Source organism: Pongo pygmaeus, chromosome 3 (genome assembly GCF_028885625.2).
Source record: "Pongo pygmaeus isolate AG05252 chromosome 3, NHGRI_mPonPyg2-v2.0_pri, whole genome shotgun sequence".
Lineage (NCBI taxonomy): Eukaryota > Metazoa > Chordata > Mammalia > Primates > Hominidae > Pongo > Pongo pygmaeus.
In genome coordinates this window covers 92,841,653-92,857,834 of record NC_072376.2, presented here as the reverse complement: position 1 = coordinate 92,857,834, position 16,182 = coordinate 92,841,653, and the positions used below count along the sequence as shown (strand labels likewise).

The 16,182-nt window shown below is 34.4% G+C and overlaps 1 protein-coding gene across 2 annotated transcripts in view; it reads right to left on the bottom strand.

Moving 5' to 3' along the window:
- The window catches only part of CFAP299 (cilia and flagella associated protein 299), a 702,620-nt gene that overhangs the window by 381,174 nt on the left and 305,264 nt on the right, over nt 1-16,182 (bottom strand). For both annotated transcript variants that reach the window (XM_054486128.2, XM_063663795.1), the window contains one exon: nt 12,202-12,292. In XM_054486128.2, the coding sequence (XP_054342103.1) occupies nt 12,202-12,292 (91 nt within the window). The remainder of the gene's footprint in view (nt 1-12,201; nt 12,293-16,182) is intronic.

Below are 16,182 nucleotides of genomic sequence, written 5' to 3'. Positions count from 1 at the left end.
AATTGCAGGTGAAATATACATCTAAATGTAAACACTAAAACAATAAAACTTTTAGAAGATAACATAAGTATGTAATTGTGAATTTGAAATAGAAATGTATCTGTGCTATCTTTGGGAAGGGGAAAGAGGGAGGAGGCTGCATACGAGAAGGAAACCAATCTTGGCAGAGCCCTGGAGGGGTTCAGGACTCAGGAATTCCAGAGATATGGAAGGTAAGAAGGGTGAAGTGGGGCTAAAACAAGGAGTTCAGTTGAAAATGCCCTCTACCCATATGAAAAGAATTATCCATAGCCAGATAGTCATTCCCCTCAAACACCCAGGCAAAGTATTGGTGACTAATAACTAAAGAAATGGAACTAAGTCCCTGGGGAGAATTAGAGCACATAACTTGGGACTTGGTGCCAAAAAGCAAGGCCTTCCATATTTGAGAGGGCCTCTGACTAACGGAAAGCTCTCTCTCCAGTCATAGATTAATGCAAAACCTATCAGTGATTACTAACTAGTTGACCCTAACTAGATTCACAGAGGTAACAGTCAGCTTTTGTGTTGTGTTATTCTTAAATAAATGTTAATGAACAACCAAGAATCACTAGATATTTGAGAAAAATCTTGTGATGTGATAGACACAAATACATACAGAAAGAAAAATTCATCCTGGTAGACATAGAAATAATTCAGGGAATAGAATAAAATTTTAAAACAAGCAAAGCAAAGCAAAACAAAACAAAACAACAATTCTAGTTTTCTCAGGGATCACATAAGAATGCGATACTGACAAACACCGCATGTTCTCACTCATAGATGGGAATTGAACAATGAGAACACATGGACACAGGAAGGGGAACATGACACTCTGGGGACTGTTGTGGGGTGGGGGGGAGGGGGGAGGGATAGCATTAGGAGATATACCTAATGCTAAATGGCGAGTTAATGGGTGCAGCACACCAGCATGGCACATGTATACACATGTAACAAACCTGCACATTGTGCACATGAACCCTAAAACTTAAAGTATAATAATAACAAAAAAAAATAAAAATAAAAAAAGGTATATGATATTTTAAAATGAAAATGACATATAAAGCAAGATTATTCATGCTTTTAACATGAGGTATGTTCTAGAAAGGGCAAGGAGGCAAGAAAAATAAACAACTAATGATATGCCTATTCAGCCCAATCCTAGTGATATGGTTTGGCTTTGTGTCCCCACCCAAATCTCATCTTGAATTGTAATCCCCAGGTGTTAAGGAAGGACCCTGGCATGAGGTAACTGAATCATGGGGGCAGTTTCCTCCATTCTGTTCTCATAATAGTGTGTGAGTTCTCATGAGATCTGATGGTTTTATAAGTGTTTGAAAAGTTCCACCTTCAATCTCTCTGTCTTTCCTGCCACCTTGTAAAGAAGGTGACTGCTGCCACTTCTGTCATGGTTGTGAGTTTCCTGGGGCCTACCTGAGCCATGTGGAACTGTGAGTCAATTAAGCTTATTTCCTTTATAAATTACCCAGTCTTGGATATTTCTTTATAGCAGTGTGAAAATGGACTAATACACCTAGCATGTGTAAATAATAAGATCTTAACAGGAAAGGAAGAAAAGGAATGAGCATTTAAAATTAATAGACTGAACAATCTCAGAAAGCTAGGAAAATTTAAGAAGCTAGAAAATCCCAAACATTTGGCAACTAAAAATCAACTTTTGGATAACTCATGATTAAAAATAAACTAAAAGGGAGATCAGAAAATTTGGACTGCATGAAAATGAAAACATGACGTATCAAAATATCTGATGGTGCAAAAGTGGTGCTTAGAGGGAAATGTATAGCACTGAAACACCTATGTTAGAAAAGAAGAAAAGTCTCAAATCGATGACCTAAATTTTCATCTAAAAAAACTAGAAAAAGAAAAGCAAAAATCAAAGTAAGCACAATAAAAGAAATAACAAACATCAGACATCAACAAAATGAACAACACAAAATCAATAGACAAAAATCAATGAAGCCAATAGCTGGCTCTTTGAGAAGATGGATAAAATCTCTAGCCAGCCTGCTCAGGAAAAAAGAGAAGACCAATATCTGGAGAGTGTGGATATCACCATAGATCCCACAGACACTAAAATGATAAGGGGATACTATAAATAACTTTATGCCAATAGATTTGACAAGTTACAAATGCCAACACGAAGCCAGCATTCAATAAAAGACAACTACCTTAATTATCATTGCAACAGTTAACACTGCAAAAGCTGTATACTGGTCAGATATGAAGAGGAGTAGCAATCCCTAGAGAAAGAATGTCAGTTAAATTAATTCTTCTGAGACTTTCCTCCCATATCTCAAAACCTGAAGCAGAGTATATATTTATAAAAAGTCACCCACCATGCCAATTCAAACAGGTATTCTTGCTATCTTAACTGCAATGAAGACAGTTGGTTCAGATTTAGATCTTCCCCTCTGCTAAGAATGAGTAAACGGAGATCAACAATGTAGTCAGACACCTACAGTTGGTCCAAAGAATAGCACCTGCCAATGTATGCACGGCCACAACCCTGCGAAGACCCAGCTGTAAAATATATTCTTCTCCTGGACAAAATAGTGGGAAAAAGGAATGGGAAGGCTCAATTGTGTTCCCTTTTTAGCTATAGCATCTAAATAAACATAATATTGTTTCAAAAGTTAGGTTGTAAAGAGCATTGAATCATTTCACCACATCTTAGAGTTAAGGAGAAAAAGAGAAGTCAATATGATTGCTAAATGTCCGTTTCAGATCCAAACTGTGCTACAGACACCAAACTCTTAAAGTATTAAATTATATTCAACTGGAAAATCAGAAGAAAAAATGTTTTAAATATTATGCAACATAATTTTCTCCTAATAGCAAAAACACTAAATTACAACTGTTACATATTACTTCAGTGTTTTCTGCCAAATTCACCATCATGCTTGGCAAAATAGATTTAGCCATAATTTTCACAAATTTTAAAGAGCAATCGTGGTTATATCCCTTTTAATGCTCTGAAGATCAGCTCTGTTATTTATTATAGCACATTCAACATCTTTCCTGACAACTGATTTTTATTAAAAGCTCGCTTATGAGGCCCTCTTTTAACTCTGAGAATTAAAACTGTTTGACAGAATAGCCATTTAATTTATTCATTTCTAATAATATGTTTCACATAGCAAATTATTTTTTCCTTTGCTTGTTTTGTATAATTTGTAATATGAAAGCCATTGTACTTGTTAAGGTTAGGCAGCCAGAAGTTTTTTCTTACAATTTATAGATCTGAAGAAAGAAATATTACTATCATTTTGCATCAAGGGTCAAATAGTCTCATGGATGTATTTGTCCTTTATTGCACATATACAAATCCAAAACAATCTGTAAATGCTTCCTCAGTTATGTACAATAGCATGTTTTATAATTTCAGTAACACAAATGTTTTAAAAGGTAAAAACCCTTATGTACATCACTGCAATCAGCAAATTCACTAATTTTACATTTTATTGCACCCACCCCATTTTGCATTCTATTTCTCCAAAATTTGTAGCAATTTTAATAACTCTGAATCAATATTTTAATATGTGAAAAAGGTACATAAAATTGAGTTTAAAATAAATAATAGCTTTCTTAGTTGCACATAGAGTGTGAATCCATAGACTCCAGTTTACCAATGTTTTTGAAAGTTTCTTCTGGATGGAATTAGTAAAAATCTGTTCCCACAAAAGGATTCTACTAATTGATTATTCTCTCTTTGTTAAAAATAAACCATACTAATTTTAAGGTTGTAGTTAATGTTCTCTTTGCTGTAAACCACAAATTGAACTCTAAGCAAAATGGAGGATTTATTGAAATGGTCCTGCAGTATCTCCCAAATTCAAAGACCCTGTTGAAGGCCCTTCCAAACAAAGGGACAGATACATGGGTAGATTAGGGACCTCAGTAGCAGGAGATTATGATCACATATTTTTAAAGATTAGCCTCAGTGACTCCTTGGCTCTGTGCCTCTCCATTTCTAAAGTCCCTTTCCAACAGAGGGAACCCTATTGGCTCAACAGTAATTGATCATCTAAGTGGAGAGGGTTAGGGATTAGCAAGGACATCCATGGCCTCTAGGGCACCTGTCTTGGATTTACATTCCGTTTCCAGAGAAGAAAGAATCGTGAGGTGCCACGCCGAAGTTTGACCTCTTTGCTGCATGATATTTGTTTGTTTGTTTGTTTCTTTGTAAACAAGTTACTAGATATAATAAATTCACCAATAATTGTTCATTTAAAAATTTTCCTAAAGTATTATAACCTGTTTCTTGCTTCCATGTATGACTATAAAATATTTCAAACATAAAGTAAATTAAGAAAGATTAATATAACAAATATTTATTAACATAACTATTATACCTAATACTCAGGTAGCCAACATCCTGCTAAGCAACTTGCTCAAATCTTAACATTCTCCCATACTGGCATCATAAATTTTAAAGAAACAAAGCATTATGTAAAAGCCTATTCTTCAATCCTATTCTTCTCCCTCCTTTCTTTTCCAACTTCCTCCTACCTAGCACAATGTAACCATTTTCTTTAAGTTAAGGTATATTATTCCTCAGTGTGTACTATACAGTTTTTATATGATTAAAACATGAGTATGTCCATAAAAATGATTAATTATTGTGTCAGTTTTTGAACTTTATATAAACATTTTAAATAATAAGTTACTAAGGATGCTGTGTGCATGGTTTTGTTTTGTTTTCTGAGACAGAGTCTCAACTCTGTCACCCAGGCTGAAGTGCAGTGGCTTGATCTCGGCTCACTGCAACCTCCGCCTCCCAGGTTCAAACAATTCTCCTGCCTCAGCCTCCCAAGTAGCTGAGTTACAGGCACCCGCCACCACACCTGGCCATTTTTTTGTATTTTTAGTAGACAGTGTTTCACCATGTTGGTCACAGGCTGGTCTCGAACTCCTGATCTTGTGATCTGCCCATCTCGGCCTTCCAAAGTGCTGGGATTACAGGCATGAGCCACTGTGCCCAGCTCATTCTGTGCCCTAAATAGTGTTTTAAATACTTTTACCTGTATAAATTCATTTAATCCTCACACACTTTCTATTAAATACAGTTAGTAATCCAATTTACAGATAAGGAAACTGAGACACAAGAAGGAAGGGATTCATCAGTGACTGAGTGTCATTCTGTACACATCATTCCAAAACATCACTTTTTTCCTTTTAACTAAACATGATGTCTTTGAGATGATCCTATGTTGATATAAAGAATGCCTATATTTTTTGCATTAATTCCTGTATAATATCCCATTATAAGAATGGACAATAACCTGTTCTTATGTTTATGAACATTTACGTTATGCTGCTATTATGAGCAATGCTACAATTACAATTACATGATAATTACAGACTTGTAATTATCTCCTTGCTTATATGATTGAGAGTTTCTCTCAATCATTTATATACTGGTATAAAGATTATACACATCTTTCTCTTTACTAGATATTGTCAAACTGCTCTCTAAAGTTGCCTAACAATGTACTCTACTGCCATCACCAACCATGGTTTCTTACTTCACATCTCACCTGCATTTGAAGTAACTGGTCTCTTTAAATTTTTGTCGACCTAGTGGGTATGAAATATAGCTCATTTTAATTCTCTTGTCTCTGTTTAGCAATCAGATTAATACAGTTGAGTGTCTTTTCCTATTGATTGAACTATTTGGCTTCCTCATCCCTGAATTGCCTGTTTATAATCTGTTCAGTTGTTGATTGGATTTTTTTTAACTAGTAAAAATTCTTTTTAAGTTATTGATACAAATGCTTTGTCAGCTTTATGTATTACATATATATGTGGCTTGTCTTTAAACATTGCTAATTATCTTTTGTCAATAAAGGATTTTAGTTTTAATGAAATCAGATTTACTAAATTTTAAAGGTTGTGATTTTAGCATTTTGTTAAATAAATTCTTCCCAGAAGGTATAAAGATATTTTCCCATATTTTCATATTTAATTAATCACATGGAAGTAATATTCATGTTTTCCATGGATGAGTGTCTCTCTTTGGGGACTCAATGGTTAATGAGCCCAGAATCTGGACGCAGATTGCTTGAGTTTAAACATGAGTTTTACCATGAACATTGGGCAAAATATTTAACCTCTCTGTGGCTCGTTTTGTCACCTAGAAATAAAGACATAAATCAGGAGTAATTGAATTAACATACAAAGTGCTTAGAGCAGTGACGGTCATGCAATACAAGCTACTAATGTATCTACTGTTGTTATTAACATCAGTTTTATCTGCTACTTCTGAGCTAACACCCCACTGTCATAACTAATATGCTCTCTGAAGGGCAATTTTGTTGATTTGCATACTGGTTAAGAATCAGACTCTGGAGCCAGACTGCCTAGATTTGAATTTAAGTCACTCACTAACCAGTTATATAAACCTGGATAAGACGTTCAACCTCTTTGTGCCTCAAAATTCTCATCTATAAAGTGCATATAAAAATAATGCCTATTTCATATATGTAGTAAATATTAAGAGCTCAAGGATATAAAGCACTTATGAAAAATGCCCTGTACTTGGTAAGCTTTTAATATATGTTAGCTATTGCTGAAATTGTAATCATTATTATTATCATTTTTTAATTGTCTTAATGAAGTATAATTGGCTGTCTTGATTCTGTCAGTTCAAAAAACACAGCATGAATTATATACGGGACATGTACTAGTAGACATAAGATTTAACTGGGAAAGCTTCTTACATATGTAAAATGTTTGGACACCAAATCATATTTGGGCTTTTGGTCATTTGTAAATGACCAAATACATTTTATTTTAATTCAAATGGCTATCTCTCATGTCAGGTATGTAACACTAAAGATGTCATTAAATTTTCATATAAAATGATTGATTAAATACCTAAATAAAATTATGTTTTGCTTACATAAGATTACATTATTGAAACAATGACATACTTTTTTTTTTTCCTAAAATGGCTAGAACTAAGCTTTAGCATCTGTAGTTCTAGAGCACTGCAGTGGATGTTGGTAGTGTCCCTCTTAGATCTCATTTCCTAGGCAGATGTACCCAGCTCCAGACCTGCAGGTGTTAAAAGCTAATGGCTCCCACCTGTACCCTCCTCAAAAGGACTGTCCTTAGCTGACTGGAGCCACTTCTCCATCTCCCACCTCTGTGGCAGCTGATGATTAATTGATGGAGAGAGGAATGGGGAAGGAAATATATACAAGCAAATTCCCCTTGCCACAGGCAGAACAATCTCTCTTACTCCAGAGCTCTCTGTGAGATCAGACTAAGACTAGATTTCAACTGAAACCACATCTCTGCCTAGCTTCCTCCTCTATAGTATCATGCTTCCATCATGCCATAACAGGTTTTAGATGAGAGAACTTTCTCAATAAATCGCTTGCACTAAAATTGGCATCCTAGGCTCTGCTTTTAGGGAATCTGACCTAACATAACATATGGAATTTATGCTTTGTTAAACATCTACAATGCAGTAGCTCACACTTTGGGAGGCCCAGGCAAGAGGATAACTTGAGACCAGGTGTTCAAGACTAGCCCGGGCAAAATAGGGAAACCCTGTCTCTACAAATAATAAAAAAAATTAGCTGGGTGTGGTGACACATGCTGGTAGTTTCAGCTTTTCAGGAGGCTGAGGTGGGAGGATACTTGAGCCCAGGAGATCTTGGCTGCAGTGAGCCATGATGGTACCACTGAGCTCCAACCTGGGCAACAGAGCAAGGCACTGTGGCAGAAAAGAAAAGAAAAAAGACCACCTACCAAGTTTTAGGCTTAGATGTGCTTTACACATTATATAATTTTATTCTATAAATATCTCAGCAGTGTGAAAATTATTATCCCCATACTTTGGGTGGGGAAACTCGGGCTGTGTTGAGTTGAGAAATGTGTCTTCAGCTTGTGATAAGTAGAAAATCCAAGATTCAAACTCAGATAAGATGACTCCATAACCTTCACTCTTTCCTGCACTTCTCACTGCCTCTGTATCAAATTTCTATCCAGGAAATAAGGAAATTAAAGATCTATCCAGCTATAGTTTTTCTGGTGAAATAAATGTTGATATACATTTTCCCCCAAACGTTGATGTAATTTATTTAAAATGAGGGTAAGATTGTGTGAGTCATATAACTTCCATAAGGGTTTATTAGTGGACAAGCATGAATTCTATTAAAAAAAAATAAACATCTGTATAATACCTTCATTTTCTTGAAAGGGAACATTTTATAAAAGTTGGAAAATAGCAAGGAGGGAAAAGATCATGTCAGCACAATGTTATTGGTCATATACAACGCAATCTTATGTTTCATAGAGATTTCAACACAGGAAATGGGTATATTAGGAACCACCTAATGCATAGGTTTTCCTGACCCAGGTACAGTGGTTTCTTTGAATGACTCTGAAGGAAAAGCTGTAGGCAATGTTTTTTTACTAGCTTCAATAATGCATATTTCAAAGCCAAAACTAGTCATCCATGTGACTGTTTACATAGTCAACATTCAGTGGAAAAATAAGTGTCAATGGGTCTCACTTTTCCCACCCAGAATAGCATGTGACCTCTCATTATAATCTTCATGAGTCTTTGATTAGAAAGGAAATGTTTTAATTTTTTTCACTCAACAAATCAGGGATTCTTAGTTTACTACCATTTGAAAAATAATTATCTCCTCCCCCAGCTGCTTGTTCACTAGAAAGAGTTACATAATCCTATTATATTAAAAGCACTATAGGGAGGACCCATGTTCTATACATCTTTGTTTTTGGCAAATAGTAAAGTGGTTTGCACAGAGTATAAGTTAAAATGGACAGTGGTTTCTACAACACAAAAAAAAAACTATAGTGTTTCTTTAAAAAATATTCTGATAGCTATAATATCTTACATTGATCAACAATCTTTACATCTCTAATAAAATCTATAAGCAACTGATTGTCTCAAAGAACTGTTTCAACTATCTTTTCTAAAGAGAAATTCAAATCCAATCAATGTTTTCCTTAAAGACTAGCAGCAAAAGTACTGCATATTTTCTATATCTATTTTATTCACAATTATAGCTTTAGCAGTTATAACACTCCTTTATTATAAAATTTATTATATATTAAATAGTTGTCATGTATCATACAGTGTGACAAATGTTTAATCTACATTTTCAATAATAAATATTAAGATGAGGGTGCTCTTTTAATTCCCACCTTACAGAAAAGGAAATTGTGGCTTAGAAAATACAGTAATGTCCTTTTGCAATCCATAATACTTGGTAGGCAGTGAGTCTGGAACTTCAGTCTAGTTACTGTCTACCTCAAAAATCTGTTTTTTAATCACTGAACTATACTAAATCCTCTAAAGCCAGGATTATACGTCTTTCCATTATTAAAATTATTATCAGCTGCTCACTCTCCACTGAATCCTACAAATCACTATTTCTTACATAAAAACAAGCACATGGTTTCCAGATTTTATCTCCTAAGTAATCACTCAATCTATCCTTCTCTTCCCATTCATTCTGTCATCTATTTATCCCAGGCTTCTATTATACATCCATTATGTATTGCCTGAACTGTTACAATGGCCTCTCAGTTGACCTCCCTGTCTTATATCTCATTCCCCATCTCTATGGAGACACACTTATCCCCATATACTGCTGCCAATGTACTCTTAAGTTGCATGTCTGATCACATTAACCATTTGTATACATTATTTTAAGGACATTCATCACCTTCATCTCAGTAGCACTGTCCACGCTACTGAGCACAGCAACAGAGCCCTGAGACCTGGCTGTTGCCCATCTCTTTGGCTTCATTGCCTCCTCTCCCACATTTATTTGAGAATTATTTACCAAGTAATATTGACCAGAGTTGGTGACCAAATGGATGGGAGATCTGATAAGTGGAAAAGGAAAAAAAATAACTTAGTAATAGAGCAAATGTTGAGCATTGGAGGGATAGCAATATGGAAGTAAACTTTGGAGTAGAGTTCAGATCTTTTTCTCCAGCTTCTTAACAACTGAACATATTCTTTTGTCAAAAACAAATCAAGTTCAGTATGTTCAAAATCAAACACATGATCTCTGTGCCCTACTTCTGATCTTTTAGAACACTACATTTCAGAGTGGCAGTACCATCTATCTATCTCCAAAGACTACCCTCTTTCTTTCTATCCCTTCCTTAACTATATCCTATCACAGCATCCTGCTAAGTTTGCCTTCTAAATAGCTCTCAAATCATTTGTCTTCTTTTCATCTGATTTTGCAGTGCATCTGCTGTCATCCACTTTATCCTTTCTATAATTTATTCCCTATACTAAAGGCACACTGATGTTTTCTGTCTGAAAATCTGATTATATCATCCTCTACCCACTTACACACAATCAGAGCTTTTTATGTTTTTCCTCCACAGCACCTGTCACATTGCATTTTGGCTTTTATTTCTATACAAATAATGATTATTTGATTATTCATTTTCTGCCCCAAACAACTGTAAGCTCCATAAGCACTTGCCATCCATTGTATCCCAAGCAGTTAGTACGATGCCTCATATACAGCCACTTATTACTATTTGTTTAATGACTAAGTGAAAAAACATAATAGATTAAAAAAAAGATCTAGGTTTCTGTTTTTGTAGCAGGAAACAGAATCAGTAAGCTCATGGGTTTTGATGATTCACTAAGGGAAAATGTGTATAGTAGAAGAGATACAGGTCAACTGGAGGTATAAGATGATCAGCCCAAGAAAGAGATTGAGTTAAAAAGTCAGAAGAAAGTAGAAAACTATAAGATAACTATATCATAAACACCAAGGAAGGAAATAAAACAGATTGATCTGCTCTGTGAATGCCTCAGAGTAGTCTGGAAAGAAATTGGAAATTGTTGTCTCAAAATAATCCATTTTACCTCTCTAATTTTTAACTAGTTTTTTCTTCAATTACCACATCTTGACCTCTAAGATTTTCCTTAGTCTCTATCACATACATGAAATGCTCTTAAGATGCACATCTTCATTAAAGCATCCTCTGCAATTCTACCATTCCTATTGCAACATTTCTGGAGATTAAATTATGTCCTAGTCTTAGCCTCATTTAAATATTTAATTTCTATAAGTTTTCCACTCATATTTCTGAGAAAATGCATTTGTAATAGCTCATATATTCATTCAGACTTTTCTGTTGTGATTACTAAAGCTGTCCAAAGTCTAGTCTCTGCCCGTATTTCCATCCCCACCCTTTTAAAACCTCTGTCAGCCTACTTCCTACAAGAAATTTTCCCTTATTTTAAGTCGGGGTTGATTCTATTCTATTAACTAAACATGTTATGATTTTTTTCTCTCTCTGAACTACATTGAGGGTTTTGCCTGCATGCGATATTTTCAGTGGACCTGATAGTGAGAAAAACTCCAACATTTTTATTGAGAAAATATTGGTAGAATAGATCTCCTTATACACATATTTTTCTGTTGCTCTAAATTTTTTATCATACTATTTCTGATTATTTTTCTTTAAGTCAGTCACTTACTACAGTTTTAGCATGAATATTTGCCTTTTCTATTAAATTTGATTTGGAACATGTTAAGACTTACAAAGACTGTTATCACAAATATCATATTAACAAAGTGTGAAAGTAAATCTTTATTCCAAATAATATTCGCATTCTCTACATATTTGACATAGCACACATTTTAACAAAGTAAAAGTATATTCTCCTTGGATCATTCAAAAATAATAATGATAACACAGTTCTTCTATTACATGATTTTTATCGTATCTTCCAAGGTAGGACTAAAAGGCAGACTATGGTACTATATTCTAGGAGTCACATAAAATCAGGGGACAAAACTTGGGGTCAGTGGGTGACGCAACTTGGGAGAATGTAAGAAGAGGTTAAGTTTAAAAGAAGCAGGAGGCTTTACCCAGGTTAAAGAACAATTCTGCCATGCATAGGCATTTTCTTTGCAATGAATGTTTAGAATCCTTTTTCTTTTTAACTATTTGGCTACTTCTAAAGATGTAAATGAGAATTTTTAACTTTCTATATATATTCCTATAATAGATACTTAATAAAGAGGAATCATATTTTATATCTTGTAAATTACATTAAGAAAGATATTTAATGTTACATTTTTTAATATTAATTGTGCCTTTAGTGTATACATTTTAAGCTGTTGGGTGAAATGTACTTACACTCAGTTTTCCACTGCGATTGTCTTCTTCTCTCGTTGCCAGGGCCATCAGAAAATTATCTTGTAGGTCTTTACCAGCACTTGTTAGGGTCCTGTAAAAAGCAGATCTTCAGTTATAATATATTAGATAACAAATATGTTTCCAACATTCTGGAGCCAACAACAATGCTTCTTTATTCCAAGTGACAATTTCCTTGCAACATGAAAACCATATAAATAAAATCATTATGATCTACTAGATTCCTCAATTTAATTGTATATAGTAATAGAGTCTTTATTTATAAATAGTTGGAATCAAGCCTTTAAATAATATACCCATATCAAGACTCATGGCAGATACAATTTCATTTACATGCCCATTTCGTTCTTTTTTAAAGTATCATGAAAGTCAACATGTTCGTACGGCTCACTTCTCAGAAAAATTTTAAATTGCCTATAACTTTAGTACAGTTTATTAATTTAAGGAAATAAAAATACTAGACACCTATGCTAATACAGTTACTGGAGTAGAGCATTAATTTTAGCTCTACGAGTAGAAACTAGGTTGACCTATCTTTGTCAGATGAAAGGAAGCATCAAGAATTCAAAAAATAACATTCTCTGGAAATATATTTTAAAAGAAATGTATCACAAAGATCTCAATCCAGCAAAACTGAACCACACAATAGTGAGTTCAAGAGTGATTTGTGAAATAATAATATTTTCTTTATTTAGCAATTTCTTACATATTCCACAGACTTTTTCATTATGTGTCTGCTATGAACCAGTAACTGTATCAGGGCTCAATGATGCACAAGACATAGTTCCTGCTCTCAAGTTGCCTATGGTCTCATAGAGGTAAACAGATATATAAACCAGATATATAAACATAATGTCATACCATGTGATAACTGGAATAATAGAGATATAGACCGAGTATCAGAGGAGATCATAAAAGAAGTATCTTATTCAACGAAAAGTCACTTAATCTCAAATTTAAAACCAATTATTCTTGAACTTAATGTTAAAACTTGAGACAGTATTAACCAGTTTGTGGGGTGGAAGGAGAGAGTTATCAGTAAATACAAAGGAATAAAGAAATTCAAATGTAAAATTGCAAGGCAATCGGGTAATGGCAAAACAGAGAGTACACACAAGAATTGAGAGAGAAACCAGGTAATATTAATAGAAGTTAACATTATAATAAACATATTGTTATAAATATTTAGTAAGTCCAGATAGTAGAGTCTGGTCTTAGAACTCATTCTTAACAATCCCTTTCAGGGAAGGCTTGTGTGCTCGTTCTACCAGAAAGTGTTGAACCAAAAGGGTCTAATGCAAGGAATTAAGATAATCAAATCCGTGTTTCAGAAACAGTATTCAGCAACTTTGAAAAAGGCAGCCTGGAGGAGAGCAACACTGCAGGGATTAATTAAGGGACTACCACAAACCTTTAGAAAGAGATGATGAATATCTGATTTAAAGAAGTGATGGTAAGGATAGGAAGGAAAGGATAGATTTGGGAAATATTTAAGAGAGAAAATACACCTAGTGATTGCTTTTTGCGAAGAGTGAAGGAGCAATTACTACTAGGCTAAATCATTGCAACATACTGTTTATGTTATTGATCTAGAAGTGTAGCTCTTTAAATTGATCATAACTTGTCTGCTTTTGCTTTTCTAGTTTTATCTCCTCAGCTTGTCATATATATATATATATCACTTAATATCTATATATATATCACTTAATAATAAAAAACCTAAATATACATGGAAAATAACTACTAATTAGTACCAAAGGAGAGAATCAGATATTTGACAATTTCTTTAATTCACTGTTCTGTCCAAAAGTGAGTGTTCCATGTTACGATATGTACTATGTACTATTTTAATATTAAGTGTCTAAAACAGAAAACTAATTTTGTCAGTTGCTTGTTTAGAAAAATCTACATGTTTTCTACTGCTCATAGGATAAGCTTCTAATCACTCATCCAGCTTCTACCTAATTTCCTGCTTATGGTCTGTTTTAAAAACCACAGTCTGTTGGAAATTCTCTGTGAAATTTGGACAGAGAATTCATTTTACCAGTACATAAATCAACAGTGGTTAGGTTATACTATAGTAACCAATGGCCCAAATCTCAGTGGTTTACAATTGCAAGAGATTACTTCTCAATAATAATATGCATAAACAGCAGGTTTACTGTGGCTCTTCATCTTGGGGGACTGAGACACTGATGAAACATCTTCTATCTGAACTATCTTTTGTTATTGTGCAGAGGGAAAAGAGAACATAGCCACACATTTTCTCTTAGAGCTTCTGCTTAAAAGTAACACATATAACTTCTACTCATATTTTCTTGGCCAAAGCAAGTGCTATGGCTAACCTTGAAATCAACGGGGTGAGAAAATACAATCCTGTCTAGGAATTTTTAGTAAATATTTGTGAACAGTAGCTCAGACACTCATAGCTTCCTATAGCATAACCAACAAAGTTTGAGACTAGATTGCTCAGAAAACAAGAGCAGTAAAGAAAAGAATTTCTGAGCAAATTCTGATAGTACAGAAAATTTGTTAACTTGGTTCACTGTAGTGTAACCAAGTAAAGGCTCTTTTGAGAATTAAAATCACTAATCCTAGCTTCAAAACCGAACCTTCCCCTACATATCCACAGAGCATCCTAAAACTTACAGCTGAAGGAAGGAAGTGTCAATAGATTTAGTCTTTTGTGACAGTTGTAGACATCTATTGCTTTTGCCTCCTAATATTGTTTCCTCCCTTTTTATTGGCAACACAACCCTAACTTTTACTTGGGCAACAGTCTTTTCCACGCTTTTTGCCTTAGTAGAATCAAGGTACCCAATTACTTAGAAGTCCTACCTCCCAAACCTCAGCTAATGAATACACCTCAAGCTTTGCCAATGTCATTTCACCTCATGAGAATGTAAATCTTTAACAGAGACACAAGAATGAAAGGTAGCTGAGTTACAGTGGCTACCCTTACTTCCTACTACAGTCTTATTCAACTTTGTCTTTGAATCTATGATAATCAGTGCTCTTCCAATTCCCTTTTTGATTTTGTTCATTAGAATTGGTTTCTATTGCTCACAATAAAAACCTGTAATTGATACAATGACTATACAGTTAGGGTACTACAGAATTCCTAAGAGTTTCCACAAAATATTTCTACTTCCTACTCCTACTACCTTCCCAAGCATACCTTATTTTGCTGTAAATTTTTAGAGCTTTACAGATAAAGTCCAACTTGATCATCAACCCTGATCCCACAGCACAAAAGGTAATGAACACATCAGTTTTGCCTGTAGCCTTCAAGGTTTTTAAAATTATATATAGATATATGTCTATAATGTATCTATATATTTGTGTACTCATTAAAATATATATATATATAGTATCATGTGGTCAGGTTTTCATTTTATTATATATTTTGCAACTTACTGTTTTATTGCTGTTGTTATAACTATTCCTGGAAGTGGATGTTTATGAAAGTTCCAAGGAAAACAAAAATTATCCCTGATATATCAGATATAAAATGCCAGAAAAATCGATTTTTAGGCATCATTCACTAGTAAGGATGGGACTCCTAATATTTTGCTAAGCATGACTCTCTTGCTAATGGCCAAGGTTTTCAGCAGATTTCTGGGCTGGACAAGAAAATAAGGTAACAGGCAATGGAATTCTTACTGTCCCTGGACACTTACTATGGCAGACACTGTTCCCCCTTCTTCCGTAACAATGAAAGCCCCTGTTTTCACTTGGGCATGTAGCAGCCTGGAATAAAGACCACATTTCTTAGTCTTTTTGCAGCTAGTTATGTTCATGTCACTAACTTTTGCACATTAAGAGCCAAGTGAAAATGATTTGCGCCTTCTAAGAAGTGTATTTAAAGTAGGGAAGGCTACTATTTTTCTCGTAGCTAGAATGCAATATAATGACTGAAACTCCAACTGCCATCTTGGCCATAAGTTGGAGGCCACTATTATG